The sequence below is a fragment of the Ictalurus punctatus genome, chromosome 26, assembly GCF_001660625.3.
Source record: "Ictalurus punctatus breed USDA103 chromosome 26, Coco_2.0, whole genome shotgun sequence".
In the NCBI taxonomy this organism is placed as follows: Eukaryota; Metazoa; Chordata; class Actinopteri; order Siluriformes; family Ictaluridae; genus Ictalurus; species Ictalurus punctatus.
In genome coordinates, this window is record NC_030441.2 from 20,142,122 (window position 1) to 20,169,621 (window position 27,500).

The 27,500-nt window shown below is 45.2% G+C and overlaps 5 protein-coding genes across 6 annotated transcripts in view; 2 read left to right on the top strand and 3 right to left on the bottom strand.

Annotated features, from left to right (window-relative positions):
* LOC108258757 (zinc finger protein 883) overlaps positions 1–1,190 on the bottom strand; it is a 3,940-nt gene extending 2,750 nt beyond the window's left edge. Inside the window, exons 1-2 of the mRNA XM_017457644.2 lie at positions 1,042–1,190; positions 427–645 (exon numbers count right to left, since the gene is read on the bottom strand). Of these exons, the coding sequence (XP_017313133.1) occupies positions 427–639 (213 nt within the window). The 5' untranslated portion in view covers positions 640–645; positions 1,042–1,190. The remainder of the gene's footprint in view (positions 1–426; positions 646–1,041) is intronic.
* Positions 1,191–2,515: 1,325 nt separating this feature from the next.
* Positions 2,516–10,900, top strand: parn (poly(A)-specific ribonuclease (deadenylation nuclease)). 2 transcript variants are annotated; one of them, XM_053676063.1, is made up of 26 exons: positions 2,516–2,610; positions 2,702–2,779; positions 3,120–3,199; positions 3,476–3,543; positions 4,186–4,267; positions 4,392–4,452; positions 4,539–4,704; positions 4,870–4,932; positions 5,219–5,257; positions 5,631–5,673; positions 5,871–5,951; positions 6,070–6,126; positions 6,245–6,322; positions 6,504–6,547; positions 6,964–7,006; positions 7,117–7,192; positions 7,459–7,569; positions 7,644–7,713; positions 7,811–7,866; positions 8,082–8,168; positions 8,947–9,021; positions 9,146–9,314; positions 9,448–9,569; positions 9,658–9,730; positions 9,840–9,931; positions 10,120–10,900. In XM_053676063.1, the coding sequence occupies exons 1-26, from the start codon at positions 2,592–2,594 to the stop codon at positions 10,155–10,157; spliced, it is 1,971 nt and encodes a 656-aa protein (XP_053532038.1). In that variant the 5' UTR covers positions 2,516–2,591; the 3' UTR covers positions 10,158–10,900. The 2 variants fall into 2 exon arrangements, with proteins under 2 accessions (XP_053532038.1, XP_053532039.1); XM_053676064.1 differs by having other exon boundaries at positions 2,579–2,597.
* A 335-nt stretch (positions 10,901–11,235) lies between these two features.
* rexo5 (RNA exonuclease 5) lies at positions 11,236–21,909 on the bottom strand. The gene is made up of 21 exons (XM_053676062.1): positions 21,804–21,909; positions 20,877–20,944; positions 20,712–20,770; positions 20,514–20,638; positions 20,256–20,382; positions 19,936–20,053; positions 19,742–19,852; positions 19,535–19,623; positions 19,340–19,455; positions 19,130–19,268; positions 18,888–18,982; positions 18,652–18,754; positions 16,792–16,883; positions 16,503–16,632; positions 16,292–16,408; positions 15,602–15,739; positions 13,335–13,427; positions 13,004–13,220; positions 12,479–12,693; positions 12,019–12,128; positions 11,236–11,794 (listed from the first exon to the last, which is right to left on the bottom strand). The coding sequence occupies exons 2-21, from the start codon at positions 20,923–20,925 to the stop codon at positions 11,743–11,745; spliced, it is 2,295 nt and encodes a 764-aa protein (XP_053532037.1). The 5' UTR covers positions 20,926–20,944; positions 21,804–21,909; the 3' UTR covers positions 11,236–11,742.
* On the top strand, positions 21,895–26,640 carry eri2 (ERI1 exoribonuclease family member 2). The gene is made up of 10 exons (XM_053676065.1): positions 21,895–21,979; positions 22,088–22,133; positions 22,546–22,610; positions 22,726–22,806; positions 22,972–23,099; positions 23,326–23,485; positions 23,601–23,701; positions 23,804–23,885; positions 23,968–24,056; positions 24,227–26,640. The coding sequence occupies exons 2-10, from the start codon at positions 22,111–22,113 to the stop codon at positions 25,418–25,420; spliced, it is 1,923 nt and encodes a 640-aa protein (XP_053532040.1). The 5' UTR covers positions 21,895–21,979; positions 22,088–22,110; the 3' UTR covers positions 25,421–26,640.
* Positions 26,641–27,145: 505 nt separating this feature from the next.
* The window catches only part of LOC108258783 (secretory phospholipase A2 receptor), a 4,148-nt gene continuing 3,793 nt past the window's right edge, over positions 27,146–27,500 (bottom strand). The window contains exon 4 of the mRNA XM_053676066.1: positions 27,146–27,500. This exon is cut by the window's right edge and continues 830 nt beyond it. The gene's annotated coding sequence lies outside the window, so the exon portion shown is untranslated.

Genomic DNA, 27,500 nt, shown 5'->3' on the forward strand with positions numbered 1-27,500 from the left:
ACACACACACACACACACACACACACAGTAACCAAACTTATTAACATATTCAAAAACACTGGAAGTGTCACGGCCCGACCGAGAAGAAGTGGACGTCCACCAACATCCACTGCACGGAGGACATGCAGCACTTTAACACATAAAATGTTCAACTGTCTGCAAACGACTGTGATGTAAGCGGAATAAACCGCTAGAGGACGTGCTGTTATAGGAAACTAATCAACGTTAAGTGGTAACAGCAAATCATCTGCTTCACCACACCAACATTTTACTCTAACCACAATACATACAGTGTTTATTACATACATCATCCATTTAATCCAATTATACAATTATATGACGTCTCCAACTTCTATATAAACATCTGAACCCACAGGAGAGGTGTGCAGAAGTGTGCAGAAGTGTGCAACTGTCATGACCACAGACCTGGCTGGAAAGTTTCAGCGCTTGACTGAGCCTCTCCTCGAGCTGCCGGACGGTTCTCCTGAGCTCACACACTTCAGCGTGGAGGTGCGAGATGTCGGCCATGGACAGATCGGTCCCGACGGACACTGTGCAGGAAGATGGAGGATCACAGGGCAGGTGGAGCTGCAGGAGAGCTTCTCCTCCTCCGCCCACACACTCCTCCTCCGTCATCATGCACCTCTACACACAATAATATTTATACACACATTTACTACACATACATCACACATATTTACACCCCCTGTAGGTAATAATCTTGAACAGCGAGTATAAATACATCATGAAAGTGCCATTGGTGCACACAATATTTTTGGTTTATTCATTTAAACACAGCTTGTGCTACACAAATGCTGCGAGTGTTCTAGCTTTAATTACTGCGTTATATTAAAGCAGACTCCAAATAATAACTTAGATTTACGCGTATTAAATGCGCCAGAAGAGTGTACAGTAATTTACTGTCATTAATGTGCATGTGTCAGCGTTTCAAACGCATTACAGCACAAACGTGTCGTTTGTTTGTTTGTTTGTTTACTACAAACCACGTGGCCATTTTAATCATGTTTTTCTTTTTCTTACCGTGACCGATGGTCAGCTCTGCTCCGTGCCGAACACGTTTATATTTAGATAAATCAAAAGTTTATGCACTCTGTTTACATCCAGCATATACACACAGCGAGTCCAGCCTGGTTTACTTCCGGGTCCGAGTCGCACAATGGCGCCGCCTACAGCACCGGCGTCCAATCGCAGGAAGCTCCGGGTCGCGCGCTCGGACTCCTGAGGTAATCTGAGCGCGAGGCTGGCTAATCTTAAAGTGCTAAAATATCAAATAAATATAACTTTTTTATTTAAAAACATACCATTTAGATCATATCCGGTATCACTATTATAAAATATTATAAAAGGAAAATCATTACAGGATTATGAAATCGTTCAAATATCATGAACAATGTGTCTCAAATCATGTAGAATAAATTAACACTTAAAATAATTGACTGTTTAGTGAAATATATATATATATATATATATTTTAAAGCAGTAGAGAATATAATTTTAAACAGGTTTGTATAGTATATGACGTTCATTAAATTAAAACAATGACATTAAAGTTATAAATCATAATCAAGTCAAAATCAAAACTGACCTCCCTGCTGAAAATGAACAATAGAAAGCCTCATAGAATTTGTAATGGTTTTAATGGGAGTTGTATTGGGTTTAATGGAAACTGTAATGGTCCCTGTGGGTGTCTACTGGTTATTTGTTGCTTTCTATTGGTGGTGTGTTATGTCTCGTGGCTAGGCTACAATTAACGACCAATAATGGTAATGGTAATGGTTAGCTGATGGTTTGTAAGGGTATTTGTAGTGGAAACCATTAGAATTTCTGTGATGGTTTGTGTTGTTTTTTTTCTGCAGGGATGGTAATTGTTCGTGCCATTATTGTTAGTATATTACATAGTTGTGTGGGAGAAAATGACTAATACTATTATTATTATTATTATTATTATTATTATTATTATTATTAGGAGTAGTAGTAGTTGAATGTTGTTGTTGTTGTTGTTGGTTATCATTTTATGTGACACTTGAAATTCAGTGATATATGACAGACTACTGCACCCTGAAAGAGAAAATAGACATACAAAAGAGAAATATTTTAAAGTTTAAGTAGTACACATAAAATAAAATAAAGCAAAGTGTAAAAAGTTCAAACTAAACTAAACAAGAAAAATATAATCACAATATAAAAATTGTAATAAGACCTGTAAAATAAAACAGTATTACATAAAGAAATAATAATAATAATAATAATAATAATAATAATAATAATAATAATATAAAATACAACATATTATACATTTTTAAAATGAAAACAAAATATAATACAACTACATTAAAAAAACAACAACAAAACGAACAAAAGCAAATAAACACAAACAGAACAACTAAAGTAAAAGCGAAACAATAAAATTCCATTAAAAACATTTTTTAAGAAAAGAAAAGAAAAGAAAAGAGCACTGGGTGCGTTTCTCCGCCCAGCCTGCAGGGGCCGAAAGTGTGCGCGTGTGACCCGGAAGTGACGGGGGTAGGGGTTAAAGCGGCAGTGAGTGGCTGTGTTCTCACACTGCAGTGATGGAGGTAACACGGCAAAGTAAGACCGCGCGCTTTCCCCGGTGTGTTGTGTATAATCCCCGCTGCCGCCGCCGCTGCTCTGACCGAGTGTGTGTGCTTCTCTCCGGCAGGTTTTAAAGACACCCTGAGCGTTGTTTACAGCGCTGTGCAGGAGGCCGACTTCCTGGCCATCGATGGAGAATTTTCAGGTGTATTTTTGTTCATGGTTCAGCAGCAGAGCAGCTTGCTGTGTTTGTGTTGAACAGTTTTATCATAATAACATTCAAACTGCAGACACACTCTGAAACTGTGCTGGAGGTGTGTTTCTGGCGGGTTTACACTGGTAGCTGAAGTCAAATTAACTTGACCTACAGGTTTAAGGTGACCTGGCTTGTTGCCATGGTAACTGCTACACCTCATCAGCCATTATCGTGTGTGTGTGTGTGTGTGTGTGTGAGTGTTGGTGTTATGTATTGTGTGTTACTGTGCTGTTGTGACTTGTGACTTCAGGTTTATTAAAGTGTGTGTGTGTGTGTGTGTGTGTGTGAGGTCTGAGCGACGGGCCGGCGGTGAGCATGCTGACCAACGGTATGGACACTCCGGAGGAACGTTACAGCAAACTCAGGAAGGTGGGACTGCAGACGGTCAATAGTACACCTGTAGAAGGAAATCCTTCAGATGTTTTAGATCACAGTCTCATTATAACACCTTTTACACCACAGCGCCGATGAGTTCTGGCTCGTGATTGGTCAGGAGGTGTTTAGTTTTCTGTAACAGCAGCTCTGATAGTAGTGTAGCTGCACATCATAGCTTTATATTAATGTTATTGTTTCTATAGTAACAGCTCAGGTGGTGTGATGAAGGAAAATAATCAACCTGTGTGTGTGTGTTTGTGTTTCCTGCAGCACTCGATGGACTTCCTGCTCTTTCAATTCGGCCTCTGTACCTTCAGATACGACCAATCACAGTCCAGGTGAGTTGTCCTGGCCACACCCCTACATTTAAAATTAAAATGGAAATAGTTGCGCACACAGACACACACAGACAGACAGTAGGACGTGCAGGTTTAAGTCCTTTAAACATCTACAGTGGTAAAGACACTGCTGGACCTCCTTCACCAGGGTGTTAATGTGGCAGGACCATGACATGTCCTGTGTGATGAGAACACCAAGGTACTGGAAACCGTCCACTCTCTCCAGGGTGGTAGCTCCTCTCCTGCTTCATGCTCCTTTGCCTTCAGGCTTTTAATCTCCTCCAGGTAAGACTCCTGGTCGTTAGCGGAGATCAGGTCCATCAGTAGACTGGTGGTAGAGCTGGACGTCTGTCTGTCAGGGAGTTGGAGATCCACTGATGCAGTCCGAGGTCCTCTCACTTGGTGCAGAGTTTTAACATGATTTCCCTCCCTGGTGTCCAGATGGTTCAGGGCTGAGTGTAGGAGGTGTGTGATGGTGTCCTCAGTAGAGAGATTGGGACGGTATACGAATTGTAATGAGTCCAGGGTGTCTGGTGATGAAGTTTCTGACCAGCCTTCATCATGACTGAGGTCCGGTTGATTGGGAGATGCACTACAATGACGTGTTCTCTCTCTCTCTCTCTCTCTCTCTCTCTCTCACAGGTACTTCACAAAAGCTTTTAACTTTTATATTTTCCCCAAACCGTTCAGCAGAGCATCGCCCGATATCAAATTCATCTGTCAGGTGAGTGTGTGTGTGATATCCGTGATCAAGAGGACAGCTGTTCATAGGGAGCATACTGATTCAAACACGAGTCTCTCTCTCTCTCTCTCTCTCTCTCTCTCTCTCTCTCTCTCTCTCGTTCCAGAGCTCCAGTATTGACTTCCTGGCCAGTCAGGGCTTCGACTTCAACAAGGTGTTCCGTAACGGTGGGTCATCACTTTTACCCTACACTCTGCTAATCGCACCCTAATTACCATGACTGACCCGTCACTCATGTGCCTGGCTGCTGTAGGGATCCCGTACCTGAACCAGGGGGAGGAGTCTCAGTTGAGGGAGCAGTATGAGGAGAGGCGGAACCAGAGCAATGGGGTGGGAACTCCCTCCTACATCTCACCCACTTCCTGTAAGGGACCGATGAACATTCCTGAAGAGCACAAGGACTTCATCAACAGAGTCGTGTGAGTCTCTCCCTCTCTCTACACCTCTACTTCCTGTTTGACCTCACTTTGCTGTGTCGTCATGGAGATGATCAGAGGATGGTGTGTGTGTGTGTGTGTGTGTGTGTGTGTGTGTGTGTGTGTGTGTGTGTGTGTGTGTGTGTGTGTGTGTGTGTGTTTTCACAGGGAGAAAGTGGAAGCGCTTCTGAACAACTCTGAGAAGACAGTGGATTTGGAGCCGTGCTCTGGGTGAGACTAACTTGCTGTTACAGTTGTGTGTGTGTGTGTGTCTCCCTCTCTCACACACTTAGCGGTGATATTTTAATATTATATTTTTAATTTTAATTTTCCAATAAAATCTCCATCCCGCTTTCAGTTTACATGGAAGTCCGTTCTATACACTGAATAAATCAGGACCTTCACACTGCTGAACTGTTCCAGTCTCCTTAAAGTCTTTACTTTCACTGTATCATTACACACCACTTTACTGGCTCAGAAATGTACAGTGTACTGACGCTCTGTCTCTCTCTCTCAGGTTTCAGAGGAAGCTCATCTACCAGACCCTCAACTGGAAGTGAGTGACTCGCACTGAGATTAGATACTGTACAAATGTTGTTTTTTTTGTTTGTTTTCTTTGTTTTGTTTTGTTTTTTTTAAATAAAAATCTAGATGGAATAAATTAAATGAATGACCTCACACACAGTTCAGTACAGATTAATGTTGATCAGTTCAGAAACGGTATAAAGGTACATCTTCAATCATTCTTTATCTTAACTGCTTTAATAATGATTCAAACTTTTTAATAATCCTTTTAAATAATTTGCCTTTCATAGGACTTTTATAATGTTTTTCCCCCAGAGTGTTTCATAATAGCTTTTTAATCACCGTTTTATAACATTTTAAAAGTGTGTGTGTGTGTGTGTGTGTGTGTGTGTCCCGTCTCTCAGGTTTCCCAAAGGACTTCATATTGAAACTGTGGAGAATGACAAGGTAAGTGTTTGCTACCCATAATGCACTTCTGCTTGTGTGATTGGACAGCACCACACAGGTGTTTGGGACGTAACCTGTAGTTTGTGGTGTGGATAAAGAAAAGGGCGGGGCTGCAGAGACTAATCATTAGTTTGTCAGACAGGAAAGTGTGTGTGTGTGTGTGTGTGTGTGTGTGTGTGTGTGTGTGTGTGTGACAGAAGGAACGTTTCATCCAGATCAGTAAGGTGGATGAAGAAGAGAGGAAGAGGATTGAACAGCAGAAACATGAACGGGAGCAGGTGACCTTTGACCTTACAGCTGTTCATTATTCATCTATCTTTTTAAATAGTATTGATCTATGTATTAACCGTGTGTGTGTGTGTGTGTGTGTGTGTGTGTGTGTGTGTGTGTGTGCAGGAGGAACTGAACGATGCGGTTGGCTTCTCCAGAGTCATACACACCATTTCTAAATCGGTGAGTTTGACTTTAATGAGACGGATCACATGGTGAATTAAAGTGTCCCTAAATCATGTGCACATTGTTGTTGTTGTTGTTGTTGTTGTTGACGTTGTTGACGTTGACCCTTTTCCAGGGTAAATTGGTGGTTGGTCACAACATGCTGCTGGACGTCATGCACACCATCCACCAGTTCTACTGCCCCCTGCCTGAGGTAACTAACATGCTGGCAGGGTGCAGGGTGTGGGTTTGGAGGTGGTTTTTGGGACATGGGGTGTGATGCTAGGGTTGGGGGGGTTAGGTGTGTTAGAACTGCTGTCTGGAAATGTTCTATTTATTACAGTACTGAGTAGAGTTGGCACAAACACCTGAATTTTGTGTGTGTGTGTTTGCAGGAGCTGGATGACTTCAAAGAGGTGACCATGTGTGTGTTTCCCCGGTAAGTATCTGTAGTTTTACTGATCTCAGTGTGATGATGCTTTTAAACCCTTGTGTGTCCGTTACAAACAAACTCCCACTCGGGTCCATAAAGGACAAAACGTGATTATATATTGATATCTTTCCACTTTCACTGACTGATTATTCCCCTGCGTCAGTTCTGGTCATAATTACGCAGCATTGATTCGTTTTCAGAACTTTAACCCTTTAAACACCGGTCTCTTTACACAACGCAAAAATCTTCAAAGATAAGAATCTCCCTCGTTGTCCTTCACTCGAGTCCGAACCCTACGGTGACCAACACTAGTGCTCGACAGTTATCTTGAGTTGAAGTAGCACCCTGCAGTTCCCTAAACCCAAAATGATGCACCACAGGACACGCCTCACTCCGTGACCTAATGCAACTTTCTGCTTCAGACTTTTAGATACAAAGCTGATGGCATCAACACAGCCTTTCAAGGTATGATTGAAGTGGAAGATTTACTCGTATTTACACACACTGTGTGTTTTTAATCTTAGTACTGAGAGTGTGTGTGTGTGTGTGTGTGTGTGTGTGTGTCTGTGTGTTAGGAGCTGATTACGAACACCTCTCTGGCAGAGCTGGAGAAGCAGCTAAAGGAGAAACCTTTCAAAGCTCCCAGAGTCGGTCAGTAACACTGATTTTGGGGTTTGGTGTAAGGGCTGGGGTTTCGGGGGTGGGATTTGAAGAGGGGCTTTGGGATTTTCTTAATTTTAGGATGTCTTAGGGGTTGTTACACTAAGTTCTCTCTCTCTCTCTCTCTCTCTCTCTCTCTCTCTCTCTCTCTCTCTCTCTCTCTCTCTCTCTCTCTCTCTCTCTCTCTCTCTCTCTCTCTCTCTCTCTCTCTCTCTCTCTCTCTCTCTCTCTCTCTCTGTGTGTGTGTGTGTGTATAGCATGTTCTGAGGGATTTCAGAGTTATGACACAGCATCTGAGCAACTGCATGAAGCTGGCTATGATGCTTACATCACGGGACTCTGCTTCATCTCCATGGCCAACTACCTAGGTGTGTGTGTGTGTTACTTTAACACTGTTGTACTGAATACAGGTGTTTTTAGACGTGTATGTTCCTGTTTCTAGGTTCATTCCTAACACCTCCAAGAGCTCACATCTCCGCTCGCTCCAAACTCATCGAGCCCTTCTACAACAAGTAAGGACTCTTTCGCTGTGTGTGTGTGTGTGTGTGTGTGTGTGTGTGTGTGTGTGTGTGTCTGTCTGAGGTAATAAGTTAACTGTGTGTGTTTCAGGTTGTTCCTTATGAGGGTGGCCGATATTCCTTACCTGAACATTAGTGGACCAGACTGTAAGTCAGATATATATATATATATATATATATATATATATATATATATATATATATATATATATATATATATATATATATATATATATATATATATATATATATATCTCTCTCTCTCTCTCTCTCTCTCTCTCTCTCTCTCTCTCTCTCTCTCTCTCTCTCTCTCGCGCGCGCGCGCGCGCGCTCATATGTTGTAACTCTTGGTTGTGTTACAGTGCAGCCGAAGCGGGACAACGTTCTGTACGTCACCTTCCCTAAAGAGTGGAAAACCAGTGACTTGTACCAGCTGTTCAGCGCCTTCGGTAACTTTTTATTTATTTTTATTATTTTTTTATTATTATTATTTATTTATTTAAAAACACCCCCCCCATCCACCTGTCCATCTATCCTTCATCCATTTACAAATCCATCCTTTCATCAATTCCTCCATCCATTTTCTCAACTACCTCTAAATACATCTACTCCCTCACCCAGTTGTTGAGACACCCCTCCATCCATCTAACCATATACTGCTACACCAATCAACCACCTACCCACCCCGATTCATCTACCTTCCCAGACCTCCATCCATTCCACCCCTCCACCTACCATCTCCTCCAGTTGCCTACTCACTCCTGCACCTACCCATCCATCCATCTACCACTCTGTCCACCAACATACCCATCCATCCCTTCATTCACCCGTCCATCCAAATCACCGATCCTTCCGTCCTGCTCTCCACCCACCTACCCACTCCTCATCCGTCTACCAAGTCCTCCATCCATTTCACTCCTCCAGTCCATCCAACCATTCAATTGACCCACATACTCACTCCTCCTTCCAGCCATCACTCCATGCACCCAGTTAACTACCACTCCACCGACCCCTACTTGTCAGGTTTAAATTACCAGCACGGGAAACGTAAAGCCTGAAACGGAACATGAGCAAACTTGGGAAAGTGAATGACTGCACCAGCCTCAAGGAGGTGCTGTGGTGTAAATCAGTCTCTCTGCCCTCTGACTCGGACTTCCTGAAGAAGTGTGGCTCTGTAACACGTTACTGTAACGTTATATCTGATCTCTACCCTGCTGTAAACTTCAGGAAACATCCAGGTGTCTTGGGTGGACGATACGTCGGCGTTCGTGTCTCTCAGCCAGCTGGAGCAGGTGCAGATCGGTACGATCATTACAGCATCTGTACTGTGTTTGTTTTTAATTTATGAGAAAAAAAATCAGGTCAACCTCATTCCTTGAGTGTGAGTGATGATGATGATGATGATGATGATGATGCTTGTCATTAGCGGTGAACACGAGTCAGTACGCAGAGAGTTACCGTATCCAGACGTACGCAGAGTACATGCAGTCCAAACAGAAGAACACTCACACGCACAAGAAGTGGGGGGAGGATGGGTGGGCAGAGCCTCCCTACCGTGCTGTTGCCATGACTGCAGCTTCTGCAGTACATGACAGGTGAGTATCTGATAAAATATACAGTATAGCATTTACAGATTATATACCGTTGTTGTGTAATTGCATGTTTACAGTACTGTGTGTCTAATTCCTGTATTAAAACACATTTCTGAATGATGTGGAATGTGTGCAGGAGTTCTCTGAGAGGGAAGAGGAGCAACAGCCCCACTCAGGACCATCAGAGCTCCGACTTCAGTGCCGCCGCCGATAGCAGCTGGAGTAACTACGGCAACATAAAGAGGATAAAAAAAGAAGGTATTGTGTTCTTTTATTGGGGGGTGTGTGTGAGAGAGAGAGAGTCCGTTGTATATTTATTTAACGTTTCATCGTGGGTTTGTTTCAGGTGCTAGGAGTGCTGACTCATCCTGCACAGACGCTGCAGACGCCAAGACGACGAACGACTGGCTCAGGACCACGTAGGTGTCTCTCTGCCACGTTTCCACATCTGGCTGTTTTAACAAGGTCGTGGTGTCTCTTATTTATTTAGAGTTTGTGTATATGAGGTTTAAGTCAGTGTGTTTTTAGGCCTGAAGGGGGCGGGACTTCTTCAACCCCAGAAAAAGAAGAAGCTGAGTCAGAAGATGCGTGGCCTCAGTCTTCAGCCAATCAGAATCAGGGTATGAAACGATGTACAAAGGAAGGGAATGTAAAATGGCTCCCCTAACCCATTTAATTAATAAATTTAATCGTAAATAACTATGCTTTTAACAATAAAATGTTGGTTATTTTCTCTCTGATTATAGAGTTATCATTTCCCAAATCTTTTTTTTTTTTTTCTTCCCCTTCTCCTCTGTCCTCTGATCAGGGTCATCCAGTCTGTTTGACGTCCCTCAGGTTTGGTAGCGATAACCAATCGGAGGTCTTCACTTGATACAGTGGCTGATTGATCAGCCAATCAGGGGCCTCCGCTCCTGAGAACACAGCTACCCAACAGCCAGTCAGAAGAGGCTTTCACTTACACCGTCTCTTTGGATTGGCTGTTAGGCGGGACCGCTTGCTCAACCAATAAGCAGAGAGTTTCTGAGACCACTCTCGTACAAGAGCCAATCAGAAGCCTCCATCTTAGAATGCAGCTACTCAACAGCCAATCAGATAAGACTGCGTGATCCAGCAGCCACTCAACACACAACCTGAAGCCATAAACATTCTTGTGGTGTCTCTCTCACACACACACAAACGTGCGCACACACGTCTGCACTGTAATAGTGCTCTGTGTTCGTGTGTGTGTGTGTGTCTGTCTGATTCTGGAACAGGTGTAGGTTAAAAATGTGGTGATCAGATATTTTTAAACACTGTATGTATGATTTGTCTCATATTTTTTAAGTGTGTTTCTCCTATAGACTGATCAACCCCGCCCCCATCCCTATTTCCCCATGGTCCTTTATTTTAGCGAACACGCCCCATTGAGCAGCTCTATTTATTCCCCGTGTGTGTGTTTTGTCTTCGTTTTTCACAACAGCCGCAGGAATGTGGGGGGGCGGAGTCCAAAATCATGTTTCTCAGAATAAGGTCATGTAATTTTTTCTTTTGTATGAAGACGTCCTCTTACTGAGAGGAGAAAAGAATTAAAGAATGTTTCTTAGTTACATACGTGTGTGATTATTTCTGTCTTTATTTTAAAAGGGGTGGAGCTTCTGTAAGGAAAAATGTCACTTTAAAAGCTCCACTATTTTTCTCTCCACTTAACTCCACCCCTTCTGTTGATCACAACCTCTATCAAACTCTGCCCAAGTCTCCACCCACCAGACTCTCAGATTTTCAGTGCCTTTCATTAACCCCAGTTCCTCCACCTGGCTTCACCCTGTCCCTCAGCTTTCCAAAGTCTCCACCCCCAGGCTCATTAGAACTTCCCCCTGGCCCCGCCCCTGCAGAAACACTCAGGAGTCGTGTTGTGTATCTCCTCAGAAGCAGCTCGTATACAAGGAGTTGCACTCAGACACTTTCTCTTCTTTATCCTCTTTTAAAATATATTTTACAGTACAGATTGAAAAATCAGTGGTGTAAACATTTAAAAAAATTATTACAAATTCAAGTCACTTTTACAGTTATTATAAAACTACATTTTCTCTTTAAAAAAATCCCTTAACATTATTTTGTGTTCATTCTAAAATCTCAGAGAGAGAGAGTGTGTGTGTGTGTGTGTGTGTGTGTGTGTGTGTGTGTGTTTTACACTACAGACAGGAATTTAGAAATGTTTACTTTTATAATTGGTCATATGTCAAGGTGTGTGTGTGTGTGTGTGTGTGTGTGTGTGTGTGTGTGTGTGTGTGTGTCCTGTCAGAAACGGAACTACTTTATCAGGGAGAAGAGTCTGTATATGGTGTATGGATACCACAACCAGGAACTACTTGACACACACAGAGTGAATAACACTGAAGTCCATTTCATGTGCTGAGGTCCCCTGAAGTGAGGTCTGGTGACCTTTGACCTAGTCCTGCTTCACCTGAATGAAACAGAGGCCAGGATATTCCACTTTGTCTCTGCAGAAACACACACAAGTTAAAGATCCAGAGTGTGTATCTGACCTGTAGGAAGTAATGCACTAAAGCAGTGGCAGGTATCTGGGGGCGTGGCCATAACATCTGCTCACTATTACATTTATGTAATGCTGCCTTATTTATTTTTTTTTTGCAACTGGAGCTAGTCCATATCACCTGCAAGCTCCGCCCCTTCTGACTGGGCAAAATACTCGCTGTGTGTGTACCTTATAATCCCCGGGAGGATGACGATGCTGAGAGTGTGTCTCTCCAGCGCTCTGAACATTCTCCCCACGTTCCTGTCCAATCCCCGCATCACGCGCTGGAGCCCTCCATCCTGCACACAACACCTCAGAAGCTCATTAGCATACTAACTATTCAATACTTTACCTGTTTGGCAAATCCGCTAGTTAGCCTCCTCGTATCTTGTATTCCAGTTTTGTGATAAACTAGCTTCCTGGCATACCAGCTAGTCATAACACTAGGCTAGGTTATAAACACGTTATTTTGCACGCTATCGAGTTAGCAAGACGCTACTCTGGCAAATCAGATGGTGGTCACGGTAGCCAGGTAGAGGGTAACCCAGATGTTTAGCATGCTAGTTAGTTAGCAAGTCATTCACTTAGCCACTGATTCAGACCCGGGTTTATGTGTAGGAACACTATGAGCTGACTGGATCGGCTTTACCTGTGCACAGGTGAGTCCTGCAGGCTCCGCCTCCTCACTTCCTGTCCGCTCATCCGAACCTGCTGCCTCTCTGTTTGTTTCCATGGTAACAGGGTTTGTGTGTGTCCAGGTGTGCATGTGTGGTGGCGTGAGAATGCGACACATGTTTAACTTCCTGTTTCCCATATGCACCACTGAGCTGAGGGCCGCACAAGCACTGTCAGAGCTGACAAACTCTACACACACACACACACACACACACACACACACACACATATATATATACACATACACACACACACACACACACACACACACACACACACACACACACACACACACACACATTATAGCATGAGGGATATGAGACACAACCTCTCAAACCTGTGCATATTATAATGCTGTGATGTTTTATTTCACGAGTTATCTCAAACACAAATGTATTTTACACTGTAGTACACTCGCGCTGTAGTACACTCGCGCTGTAGTACACTCAGACCGAGTACATTCTGGCTGTAGTACAAAATGTATATGAATTAAACTCACTGATGTGTCTGTGCCTTGGACATTTCCCAGAACCTCTGGCAGGCGTGATGTCGCAAATGGGACCAAATGCACTAAAAGCCTTTAGAAGGTCGTCGTGGTGATGGTGTCGCCATGACAACCCACAAACATAGATCATGTGACTGTTCTGGATGTCGTTCTGTAGTTCAGCAAGAGATGCTTCCAGATCCAGAGTCAGCTCGTTCACTGGACGCTGCAGCTAACACACACACACACACACACACACACACACAGCTCACTAAAAGGACGCAGCAGCTACAAGGGTCCACATGCACAATATTACACACATACACTCTGCGTGCGTGTGTCTCACCTTTATCACAGTGTCCTGTACTTGGAGACTGGGGAGAGACTGCAGAGCGAGTTGAGCTCCTTCTAAATGCTGAAACTCTACTACAGCGTGCAGCTACAGAGAGGCCGATTAATATGAAGAAGAAGAATAATAAAATAGCATTTCATATCTTGAAGAAAATACAGACAGATTGCACAGCTCAAGTGCTAGGTGGTTGTCATGGTGTTTGAAGACAGTTGCTAGGTTATCCCAGGTGGTTGCTGGGATGTTGCTATATGGTTACTAAGCACTTGCTGTGGTATCCCAGTTGGCTGCTACAGTCTTCTGCAGTGGTAAATGGTGCACTGTACAGCTTCTACACTTATACACTTCTACAGCTTATACACTTATACACTTCTACAGCTTATACACTTATACACTTCTACACTTCTACACTTATACACTTATACAGCTTATACACCACTTTTATCCAAAGCGCTTTACACTGTGTCTCATTCAACCATTCACACACACACTCACACACACACTCACTCACACACACACTCACACACACACCACTACACACACACACCACTACACACACACCACTACACACACACCACTCACACACACACACCACTACACACTCACACACACACTCTCACACACACCACTACACACACACCCCACTACACACACACCACTCACACACACACCACTACACACACACCACTCACACACCCCACTACACACACCCCACTACACACACACCCCACTACACACACACCACTACACACACACCACTCACACACACACACCACTACACACTCACACACACACTCTCACACACACACTACTACACACACACACCACTACACACACACCCCACTACACACACACCACTCACACACACACCACTACACACACACCACTCACACACCCCACTACACACACCCCACTACACACACACCACTACACACACACCACTCACACACACACACCACTACACACTCACACACCACTACACACTCACACACACACTCACACACACACTCACACACACCCCACTACACACACACCCCACTACACACACCCCACTACACACACACACACCACTACACACACACACACACACCACTACACACTCACACACCACTACACACTCACACACCACTACACACTCACACACACACTCACACACACACTCACACACACACTCACACACACACTCACACACACACTCACACACACACCACTACACACACACACCACTACACACACACACACCACTACACACACACACCACTACACACACACACCACTACACACACACCACTCACACACACCACTCACACACACCACTCACACACACACACCACTACACACTCACACACACACTCACACACACACTCACACACCACTACACACACACACACACCACTACACACACACACCACTACACACACACCCCACTACACACACACACCACTACACACACACACCACTACACACACACACCACTACACACACACCACTACACACTCACACACACACTCACACACACACCCCACACACCCCACTACACACACACCCCACTACACACACACCCCACTACACACACACCCCACTACACACACACCACTACACACTCACACACCACTACACACTCACACACCACTACACACTCACACACCACTACACACTCACACACCACTACACACTCACACACCACTACACACTCACACACCACTACACACTCACACACACACTCACACACACACTCACACACACACTCACACACACACACACACTCACACACACACTCACACACTCACACACACACTCACACACACACTCACACACACACTCACACACACACTCACACACACTCACACACACTCACACACACTCACACACACTAATGCTGCCATACAAGGCACTAACTTTCCATCAGGAGCAACTTGGGGTTCAGTGTCTCGCCCAAGGACACTTTGAGATGTGGGGTCGTGGAGTCATGTGGGGTCGTGTGGGGTCGTGGAGTCATGTGGGGTCGTGTGGAGTCATATGGGCCGGGAATCGAACCACCAACCCTACGATTAGTGGACAACCCGCTCTACCACCTGATCCACAGCCACCCCTAGGATTGAGTGAGTGCACACACACCTCCTGATGGTAGCTAGGAGGTTGCTATGTGGTGTTACTAATAATGAGTACAATGGTAAATCAATTTGTTTGGTTTGGATTCTTTTGGACTCCAGATGGTGTGTGTGTGTGTGCGTGTGTGTGTGTGGGTGTGTGTGTGTTCTCACCGTGTGTGTGCTGTGCAGTAGTCTGACTGAGCGCAGCGTACCGTAGGGCTTCAGCAGTGTGTGTATGTTCTTCTCTGTGTAAGTGTGTGGCAACGGACCCACAAACACCACACACATCAGTTTTAACCTCAATGCCATCTGTAACACACACACACACACACACACACACACACACACACACACACACACACACATCAATACTGTATCACTTTCACCATCTACCAACGCGCACACACACACACTCACTCTCACACTCACTCTCACACTCACTCTCACACTCACTCTCACACTCACTCACACACTCACTCACACACACTCACTCACACACACTCACTCTCACACTCACTCTCACACTCACTCTCACACTCACTCTCACACTCACTCTCACACTCACTCTCACACTCACTCTCACACTCACTCTCACACTCACTCATTCACACTCACTCATTCACACACACTCATTCACACTCACTCATTCACACTCACTCATTCACACACACTCATTCACACTCACTCATTCACACACACTCATTCACACTCACTCATTCACACACACTCATTCACACACACTCATTCACTCACACTCACTCACACACTCACTCACACACTCACTCACACACACACTCACACACACACTCACTCACACTCACTCACACTCACTCACACTCACTCACACTCACTCACACAGACCTGCTGCAGCATGTGTGTTTCTTCTGTTGGATTTTTCCTCAGATGTTCTGAGAGTGATGAGAACTGGACCACACTGAGAGTGTACGACTGACACACACGTCGAAACACACACACACTCTGCACAGAGACAGAGAACAAATAAGATAAATACAATTTAAGTGTGTGTGTGTGTGTGTGTGTGTGTGTGTGTGTGTGTGTAAGTGTAACTCACCTCCTTATCAGAGTCCCAGTAATGTCTGCGCCACAGATGATTGGAGGAGACACCATTAAGTGCATCTGATTGGCCAAGAAATAGAGCCGGTAGGCCGGCCTTGTAAAGGGCGTGTCCAAACAGGAGAGAACTGGAGAGAGAGAGAGAGAGAGAGAGAGAGAGAGAGAGAGAGAGAGAGTATTTGTAATAGAGACAGATCTTGCTGTGTGTGTTTGTGTGTGTGTGTGTGTGTGTGTGTGTGTGTGTGTGTGTGTGTGTGTGTGTGTGTGTGTGTAAAATACAGACAGACCTTGCAGTGGGTGTGTTTACTGATCCATTCAGAGCTCCATTCACAGGAAAAGGCTCAACTCCCCAAAGATCCTGAAGATGACATTCAACAACCTGAGAGAGAGAGAGACAGACAGGAGAGACAGGAGAGAGAGACACACACAGGACAGAGAGAGACAGGAGAGACAGGAGAGAGAGAGACACACAGGCGAGAGAGAGAGACAGGAGATAAAGAGAGAGACAGGAGAGAGAGAGACAGGAGAGCGAGAGAGAGAGAGACAGGAGAGACACACACAGGAGAGATAGAGAGACAGGAGAGACACACACAGGACAGAGAGACAGGAGAGACAGGAGAGAGAGACACACAGGCGAGAGAGAGAGACAGGAGAGAGAGACACACAGGAGAGAGAGACAGGAGAGAAAGACAGAGGAGAGAGAGAGACAGGAGTGAGAGAGACACACAGGACAGAGAGAGAGACAGGAGAGGCAGGACAGAGAGACACACAGGAGAGAGAGACAAAAGAGAGAAAAAGAGAGAGAGGAGAGAGACAGGAGACAGAGACAGAGGAGAGAGAGACACACAGGAGAGAGAGAGAGAGAGAGACAGGAGAGACAGGAGAGAGAGACACACACAGGAGAGAGAGACAGGAGAGAGAGACAGAGGAGAGAGAGACAGGAAAGACAGGAGAGAGAGAGACACACAGGAGAGAGAGACAGAGGAGAGAGAGACACACACAGGAGAGAGAGAAACAGGAGAGAGAGAGACAGGAGAGGAGAGCGAGAGAGAGAGAGAGACAGGAGAGAGAGAAAGACAGGAGAGAGAGAGAGACGGGAGAGACAGAGACAGAGGAGAGATAGGAGAGAGAGAAAGAAAGAGAGAGAGACAGGAGAGAGAGACAGGAGAGAAAGAGACAGAGGAGAGAGAGACAAGAGAGAGAGACAGGAGAGAGAGACACACAGGAGAGAGAGACAGAGGAGAGAGAGACAGAGGAGAGAGAGACAGAGGAGAGAGAGAGACAGGAGAGAGAGAGACACAGGAGAAAGAGGGAGAGACAGGAGAGAGAGAGAGAGAGAGAGACACAGGAGAGAGAGAGAGACACAGGAGAGAGAGACAGAGGAGAGAGAGAGACACAGGAGAGAGAGACAGAGGAGAGAGAGACAGGAGAGAGAGAGAGACAGGAGAGAGAGACAGGAGAGGAGAGCGAGAGAGAGAGAGACAGGAGAGAGAGAAAGAGAGAGACAGGAGAGAGAGACAGGAGAAAGAGAGAGACAGGAGAGAGAGAGGATAGCGAGAGAGAGAGAGAGACAGGAGAGAGAGAGAGACAGGAGAGAGAGAGACAGGAGAGAGAGAGAGACAGGAGAGAGAGAGAAAGACAGGAGAGAGAGAGAAAGAGAAAGACAGGAGAGAGAGAGAGAAAGACAGGAGAGAGAGAGGAAGACAGGAGAGAGAGAGGAAGACAGGAGAGAGAGAGGATAGCGAGAGAGAGAGAGAGACAGGAGAGAGAGAGAGACAGGAGAGAGAGAGACAGGAGAGAGAGAGAGACAGGAGAGAGAGAGAAAGACAGGAGAGAGAGAGAAAGAGAAAGACAGGAGAGAGAGAGAAAGACAGGAGAGAGAGAGGAAGACAGGAGAGAGAGAGGAGAGCGAGAGACAGGAGAGCGAGACTGAGATAGGAAGCATCCCCATAATATGATAGTACCGCCATCATGCTTCATAGTGGGGATGAGCAGTGTTGAATGTAGTTCAGTCTCAGTGAGGGATTGTGGGTAGTGTAATTCCATCTCAGTGAGGGCTTGTGGGTAGAGTAGTTCAGGCTCAGTGAGGGATTATGGGTAGTGTAGTTCAGTCTCAGTGAGGGATTATGGGTAGTGTAGTTCTTTACCTGTCTCGGTCCCTTGGTGATGAAATATTGAGCGAGGTCCAGAGCAGCATGCGCATCCTCACATGGGTCATGACCTCCCCTCTGTTCACTCTGAATCTCCCTCCTCACACACACACACACACACACACACACACACACACACACACAACACATTTATCTGTAAACTGTATTAACTGTGTGTGTGTGTGTGTGTGTGTGTGTGTGTGTGTGTGTGTGTGTGTGTGTGTATGCCTTACTTCAGAATGATCTCAGCTAACAGCTTCAGCTTGAATCTTTGTCCAAACTCTTTGCGGTAGAGCAGTGACGTGTCAATCACGTGTGGGTGGATCAGCTACACACACACACACACACACACACACACACACACACCAGTTAGTGATTTGTTTGCAGAGTAACTTATAGATACTAACATTATGGCTTTAATAAAACAGACAGACAGAGAGACAGACAGAGAGAGACAGACAGTTGGTAGTCTCACTCTGAGGGCGCGCAGGTCGTTGTCGAGGGAGTGGCCAACCAGCACTGCGTTTCCTGGCAACAGAGCCACGACTTTCGTCTGGACGTCATGAAGTCGTGTTGTTACATCCTTCAGCATGGAGCGAGTGATCCCTGAGAACCTGACAGAGGAACATCAGACCTCAGTGTGTGGGTGTGTGTGTGTGAGAGAGACAGAGAGTGTGTGTAATACCTGGTGCAGTAGTTGATGACGGTGTTAAATGGTTTCACCAGCTCGTCTAATACACACTGACCCTTGCTGGTCACCACGGCAACACGGGTCAGCTCTGGACCTTCCTGTGTGATACACTGACACACACAGATTACACCACTATGTTTCTATCTACTGGTGCATTATGGGTAGTATAGCTTCTCCTCCATGTCTCACCATCTCACAGTCCAGACCATACAGAGGGCTGCTGTCGGTCACGTGATCATCAGCCTGCGTACAGACAAACGACTCGAAGCCCCGCCCACCTGTGCAGAGGATACAGGGAAATGTGCTTTACTGCAAGTTTGTGTCAATAATTATTAATAATAGAAATGATCATTTATTATTATTATTATTATTATTATTATTAATAGTTTCTCTCACCTTTCACAGGGAAGTTCTTCTTAATCCTCTCCCGCTCAGTCAGCAGGTAGCTGCTCATCCCTTTCTTCTTCACACCGTAGCGCTGAACCACGGGGTGATACCCCACGTCAGCTACACACACACACACACACACACACACACACACACTCAGTGTGCTTAAATACAAAATGAAACTCCAGTGTGATTGAACAGACCTGTAGGGGGCACTGTGTGGAACGCTGAACTAGACACGGCTGAGGCGTCAGGAGCTGAGAGGTCACAGTTGAAGAGTTCGGACAGGAGGTCGCCTGAGGAGGGCGCTAGGGTACATCTCTGTGAGAGGGTAACAAAAAACAAAATGACATCATCAGAGAGCGTCAGCCAATCACACACAGTCGTGGGCTGTGTCCTAAACCACAATCTTATCCAGTGTTTATCCAGGATAAGCTAATCCTAGAAAGCTAGGACTGGATCAAGTTTTCAGTTACCATGAAAACAGGCTGCTTTTGTCTGGAGCGTGACTTAGTGCACTTACAGTACTGTACTTGGAGCGGAGGTGTTTGAACTGAGAGTAGTGTGAGTAGAAGTGGAGCTGGGCCACGCCCTCGAACACGGCCACGTGCACCCTCTCCACCCTGTCCTCCTGATGGAGACGACACCAACTGCACCAACACACACACACACACACCATTTTATACACCATGTCGTGCACTTGTGTAGAGCTTAGGGAACTGAACTGTGTGTGTGTGTGTGTGTGTGTGTGTGTGTGTGTGTGTGTGAGAGAGAGAGAGACCTGGGTTTCTTCACATCATGGTGTTTCCTCAGCATGACATACTGCAGTAACTCGGACACGTCCCTCACGCTGATCCTGTCGCAGAGCTGATCATCAGGACGAGAGAGACGGGGCGTGTCCTCATCCTGCAGACGTCACAGGGTTAGGGCTCATGGGGTTAGTGCACTTGAAGAGGGAGTGACAGAAATGATCGCTAACCTGTAGGAGTTCATCATGTTCTCCATTCACCTTCAACTTCTTACACACCGCATCACACACTGAGAGAGAGAGAGAAGTTTAGACAGACGAGTAGTCAAAAGGACAGACAGATGGACAGACAGATCTGTAGACAGACATATTTTGGAATGATATCATTTTACATACAGGATGCAGAGGAGTCTCGTTTCTGTTTAAAGCCCATCACTTCCTCCATGACTTACAGACACTGTTACCTAGGAGACAGACAGATAGACAGGCAGACAGATAGACAGACAGGTAAACAGACAGACAGGCAGGCAGGCAGGCAAGCAGACAGAGAGACAGACAGGTAGGCAGGCAAGCAGACAGGTAGGCAGGCAAGCAGACAGGTAGGCAGGCAAGCAGACAGGTAGGCAGACAGACCGGCAGACAGGTAAACAGGCAGACAAGCAGACAGGTAAGCAGACAGGCAGGCAAGCAGACATAAATGGGCAGACAGACAGGCAAGCAGACAGGTAAGCAGACAGGCAGGCATACAGATAAATGGGCAGATAGACAGACAGGCAGACAAGCATTTAGGCAGACAGACAGACAGGTAAGCAGATAGGTAAGCAGACAGGCAGGCAGACAGACAAATGGGCAGACAGCCAGGTAAAAGGTAGGCAGACAGACAGGTAAACAGGTAGACAGACAAGTAAACAGACAGACAGGTAGACAGACAAAGTAACTTGTAAAAAAGTTGTATTATGCAGTAGATTACACATCAGTTAAATTGTATTCCCTTTACAGTGAATATACTACACATCTCAAATCACACACACTGCACTAACCCTAACAGTGTTCACTACCTAGTGTGTTAGTGTTAGTGTAAATACAACTAACCCTAACAGTGTTCACTACCTAGTGTGTTAGTGTTAGTGTAAATACAACTAACCCTAACAGTGTTCACTACCTAGTGTGTTAGTGTTAGTTCTGTTAGTGTAAATACACTCCCTTACACATCACATCAACAACCGACCACATAAACAGCGCGCGACCAAAACATCATACGAGTTTAATTTCACTTTTATTTAATTAAACACACAGTGTGTTAATAATGCGGCAGAAACTCACCGGTGTGTGTGTGTGTGTGTGTGTGTGTGTATGTATCCGTGTGTATCCATCCATTACTCAGCCTGAACAGACCTACACAGCCGAGCTCAGAGCACCAGAACCGGAAGTGACGCAGTGCGGAAGTGGCGCGTTTAAACCCTTCCCCGGGACTCCGGGTGTGTTACAGCTATGCGGCGGTGAGATTAAAATTATAATGTTTATATCTTTATAGTTTTAATGGTTTAAATGTTTAATGGAAGTGTTTATAAATAAATTGTGTGATGACGTATTTATTATATATTAAGAGCCACGACTGAGACTGGACACCATGTCAACAAAGAAACTGGCCAAGTACAACACACACACACACACATACACACACATACACACACACACACACACACACACACACACACACACACACACAGTGAATATCTGGTAAAATGATTCTGTTGAGTGGTTTATGTTAATGTAAGAGTAATGGTCAGGGATGGGTGAAAAGCTGTAATTTAAGTGTAAATAATAATAAACTTTATTACAGAATGTGTTTCATCTGTTTATTGTTCTGTTACATTAATGCCCACCTTCTGACCAATCAGAGCAGAGAATTAAACTGTGCTGTGGTGTAAATACTGTTTATTGGCTGTGATTAATAATAATAATAATATATGAATGAGCTTTTATTCAAAAGTGTGTGTGTGTGTGTGTGTGTGTGTGTGTGTGTGTGTGTGTGTGTCTGTGTCTGTCCCTCTGTCTCTGTCAGGGAGCTGGGGCTTATCAGGAAGCGCACTCCATCCTCCAGCTCTCTTTCACACACATCTGCTTCAAGTAAGAGCACAAACACACACCTTCACCTCACCTCGGTTACATCGTTCAATCACTAACAACCGTGTGTGTGTGTGTGTGTGTGTGTGTGTGTGTGTGTGTGTGTGTGTTTATACAGATCAGCTGTTCTCATATCTGATCGTCATTGACTTTGAGTCAACGTGCTGGAGGGAGAAGAACAATCATGGACAGGAGATCAGTAAGTCCTCCTGACATATGTCTCTTCACGTCTCCTCACATCTCCTCTAATCTCCTCACGTCTTCTCACATCTTCTCCAATCTCCTCGTGTGTGTGTGTGTGTGTGTGTGTGTGTGTGTGTGTGTGTGTGTGTGTGTGTGTGTTGTGTTCTTGTCCTGGTTTCAGTCGAGTTCCCCGCTGTACTGATGAACACACACACCGGACAGATAGAGTCTGAGTTCCACTCATACGTCCAGCCGCAGGAACACCCGGTTCTCTCCTCCTTCTGTACAGAACTCACCGGCATTACACAGGTACACACACACACACACACACACACACACACACACACACACACACACACACACACACCTGTCTCTCTCTGTCTGTCTGTCTGTCTGTCGCTCCACCTGTCTGTCTCTCTCTGCCTGTCTACATACACACATACCGTCAGATCCAGAAGTATTGAAATATTCTTATGAGCAAAATGTAACTGAAGCATGTCCATATTTAAAATGCTGGTCTGTGATTGGTCAACAGGAGCAGGTGGAGGCAGGGCTTCCTCTGCAGATCTGCCTGTCCCGGTTTACACGCTGGCTTCACACACTGCAGCAGGAAAGAGACGTGGTGTTCCCGAGAGATTACACACAGACACACCCCGCTGTGTCGGGGAAACCCTGTGCCTTCCTCACCTGGTCAGGTAACACACACACACACACACACACACACACACACACACACACACACACACACTCAGAGTCACACCGAGTGCTGTTGTTTTGCTTAAATTCACATGGGTGTGTGTGTTAATACAGATTGGGATCTCGGTGTGTGTTTGCAGTACGAGTGTAAACGCAAGCAGATCTCTAAACCTGAGGCTCTGAATAGCTGGATTGACCTTCGAGCTACATACAGGGTAAAAACACACACGCACACACACACACACACACACACACCTGTACAGTACGTGTGTGTGTCTCACACTGATAATTAAACTTTCTTGTCTACTTATCTACAGATTTTCTACTACCGCAAACCCAAAGGCCTTAACGGAGCCCTGCAGGACCTGGGCATTGAGTTCTCTGGGCGAGAACACTCCGGTACACACACACACACACACACACACACACACGCACGCTGAGTGCTGTTGCAGCTTAAATTCACGCGTGTGCGTGTGTGTAGGTCTGGACGATGCCCGGAACACGGCTCGATTGGCCTGGCGCATGATCAGAGACGGCTGCACGATGAAAATAACTAAATCTCTGAGCAGGGTGAGTGGGTCTCCTTCAGGTCCTCTCCTGTCCCTCAGAGACCTGCACAGGTGACCTCGGAATTCCACAATCCAGGAATCACCATTCAGCTTTCCATCTAAAATCCTGATTTAATATAATATGAGGTCATCCTGTCTCTCGCTCTCTCTCTCTCCCTCTCTCTCTTTCAGGCACCGCTGAAGTCTGGAGCGCCGGTGCGAGGTGTGTGTGCTGAAGGACTTGTGTGTAACAAGTGGGAAGAGAAGCAGCCGACACACATCGGCGACACACACACAGGGTTACACACTGTGACATCATCACACACGAGTGTGTGTCAGAGTCTGGTGTCCCTGCACACCGTCCTGTCCTCCATCACCACCCCGCTGCACACACTGACCGTCACACACGCGTCACGCCCGGACACACCCGTTACACATGTGTCATGCCTGGACACGCCAGTGTCTGATTGGCCGGAGGACTTTGTGTTGACGGAATTCGGGGAGTCTGGTTCCTATGACGACGTGATATTAGAGGACTTCTCTGAAAACGTGCCCCATGACTCCACCTCTCATGTGTGTAAGACAAAGCCACGCCCACTTAACTCCAACCCCCCTTGTTCAATTAAAGACCCAATCAGATCTCTGAAAGGATTCGGCACAAGAACAACTCCCACAATCCCTTTCTCCATTTACAATGACCAATCACATCAGTCCTCCTCCTCCTCCTCCTCCTCCTGTTCAGTGTTTCATGCTCCTTCCTTCGATCTGTCATCAACAGTCAACCAGTCAGCTCGGCCCGCCGTCGCCATCAACCAATCAGCTCGGCCCGCCGTCGCCGTCAACCAATCAGCTTGCTCCTCTATCCCTATAAACCAGTCAAAACTCTCCTCTGTCTCTGTTAACCACTCTGCTTGCTCCTATTATTCTATCAACCAGTCACACAATTCCATCTCTCCCAACCAATCAGCTCTCTCCTATATCTCCATGAACCAATCCGCTCACTCCTCCTTTTCTATCAACCAAACCCGACCTTCTTGCTCTGTTAACCAATCATCACTCTCCTCCTCCTCTAAGCAGTTGCCCCTCCCACCTCCAAGGGGTGGGCTTAAGATCACGGCTCCGCTGTGTGATTGTGGCCGGCGGTCAAGGAGGTTGACTGTGTGTAATGGTGGACCGAACCATGGCCGGGCCTTCTACACCTGTGCGGGGAGTAGGCGCTCAGGCCCCGCCCCTCGCGACTCAACTCATCCAGGCTCCACCAATCGTATAAATGGGTGTGGCTTCTTTAAGTGGGAGTCGGCACTGATTAAGTCCTCAGCTGTCAGCAGAAACACTTCAGCGCTGGGCTTCAACCTGAGTACAGCGGCTTCCAGAAACTTCCGATGACTTCCTGTCTGTCTCATCCTAAACCTGTCTGTCTCTCACCCTAAACCTGTCTCACTCACTCCAAACCTGTCTGTCTGTCTCATCCTAAACCTGTCTGTCTCTCACCCTAAACCTGTCTCACTCACTCCAAACCTGTCTGTCTGTCCCACCCTAAATCTGTTTCACTCACAGAACGGTCTCTCACTCTAAACCTGTCTCACCCTAAACCTGTCTGTCTCTCACCCTAAACCTGTCTCACTCACTCCAAACCTGTCTGTCTGTCCCACCCTAAATCTGTTTCAATCACAGAACGGTCTCTCACTCTAAACCTGTCTCACCCTAAACCTGTCTGTCTCTCACCCTAAACCTGTCTCACTCACTCCAAACCTGTCTGTCTGTCCCACCCTAAATCTGTTTCACTCACAGAACGGTCTCTCACCCTAAACCTGTCTCACCCTAAACCTGTCTGTCTCTCACCCTAAACCTGTCTCACTCACTCCAAACCTGTCTGTCTGTCCCACCCTAAATCTGTTTCAATCACAGAACGGTCTCTCACCCTAAGCCTGTCTCACCCTAAACCTGTCTGTCTCTCACCTAAACCTGTTTCACTCACTTCAAACCTGTTTGTCCCACCCTAAATCTGTCTCACTCACAGAATTGTCTCTCACTCCAAACCTGTCTCTCTCTCTCTACCTGTCTCACTGAATCAGGTGATTTCTGTGTGTGAAATGTGAGAAAATGTTCCTCTATACATTCGCTAAAGGCAGCTGTGTGTGTGTGTGTGTGTGTGTGTGTGTGTGTGTGTGTGTGTGTAACATCATAAACAGTTTATAGAGTTTGTTAAATGTAAAATGATGAATTTTTCTAACTGTTTACTTTACTTTTTTATTTTTTAATAATATTTTTGTGATCATTTGGAATGAGATGTAAATTTATTCGGTGTAGTCGTCAGTTTCTGCTCTAATCACTCAAATGAAAATCTAATAATTATGTACATGAATACTTTGTTTTCTTTTTTATGCATTTTTTATTAACATTCTGAGTATTTGCTCATTCATGTTCACTTTCGGTTATTTTTATATATTTTAAATTGTAAATGTTAAACTTGCGGTAAATTGCCTTAGAGGTGTTTGTATTTTCAGTGTTGCGTGTGATGAATTAAAATGTTTTGTAATTGTTTTATATTTGGATTATTTTTATTGTAAATGACCTTAAATTTAATAAAATTCAGATTTACACTCCGGGATTAATTAAAAGCCAACATATTTAATATATTTTATGTTTAATTCACCTTTATTTCTGTCTTGTTGTGTTAAATTTGGAGGGGTTTACAGTTTTGGTGATTTGGGATGTTCTTCGTTGGTGAGCGTGGTCATGGACGAGTAAAACAGGGCGTACAGCTGTGTGTACGTAAATGTGATGAACAAATAAATAACATTAAATAAATGTATTCTCATGGATTAGATGAAAAAGAATAACAGCAAAAGAATACATCATATTAATTTATTCATCTTAAGTAACTGCTTTATCAGTTCAGGTCAGGGTCGTGGCTGATCCTGATTCCTCAGTAGCGTCGCTCCTTGTTCAGGAAATGCTATACGTGAACACAAGGGGGCGTGAACGAGGGTGTGGGGAAAATGAGAAAGTTTGTCCTGGATAGCTGAATGAGCTTTATATTATATTTGTACCGAAATTAAATTAAATTAGAGTTCATTTAAAAAATAAAAATCTCAGTATCTTTGATGGAACCTTTTATTCTGATTAACAGATAAATGACATGTGCAACAGTACTGAAAAAACTTATTCAATACATCCACTTTCATTCAGATGAAATGGACATGAAACTTTAAAAGGATAAAATATCAGTAAATAATTGAATCGACGTGCTACACTCGGTCTAAACCGAACCCCCAAACCCCCAAACCACCGCAGCTCCATCTGAAACAACAACGGGAAATTAACCTGCAGTAACACTTAACATTATCTATTAATAAACCATTCACACCTTCATAAACCGAGAGAGAGAGAGAGAACAGGCAGTTAGTTCAGTATTAAATGGTCAGCGCTCTAGAACTCTTAAGGGTTCTTGGCTGTCGTTAGG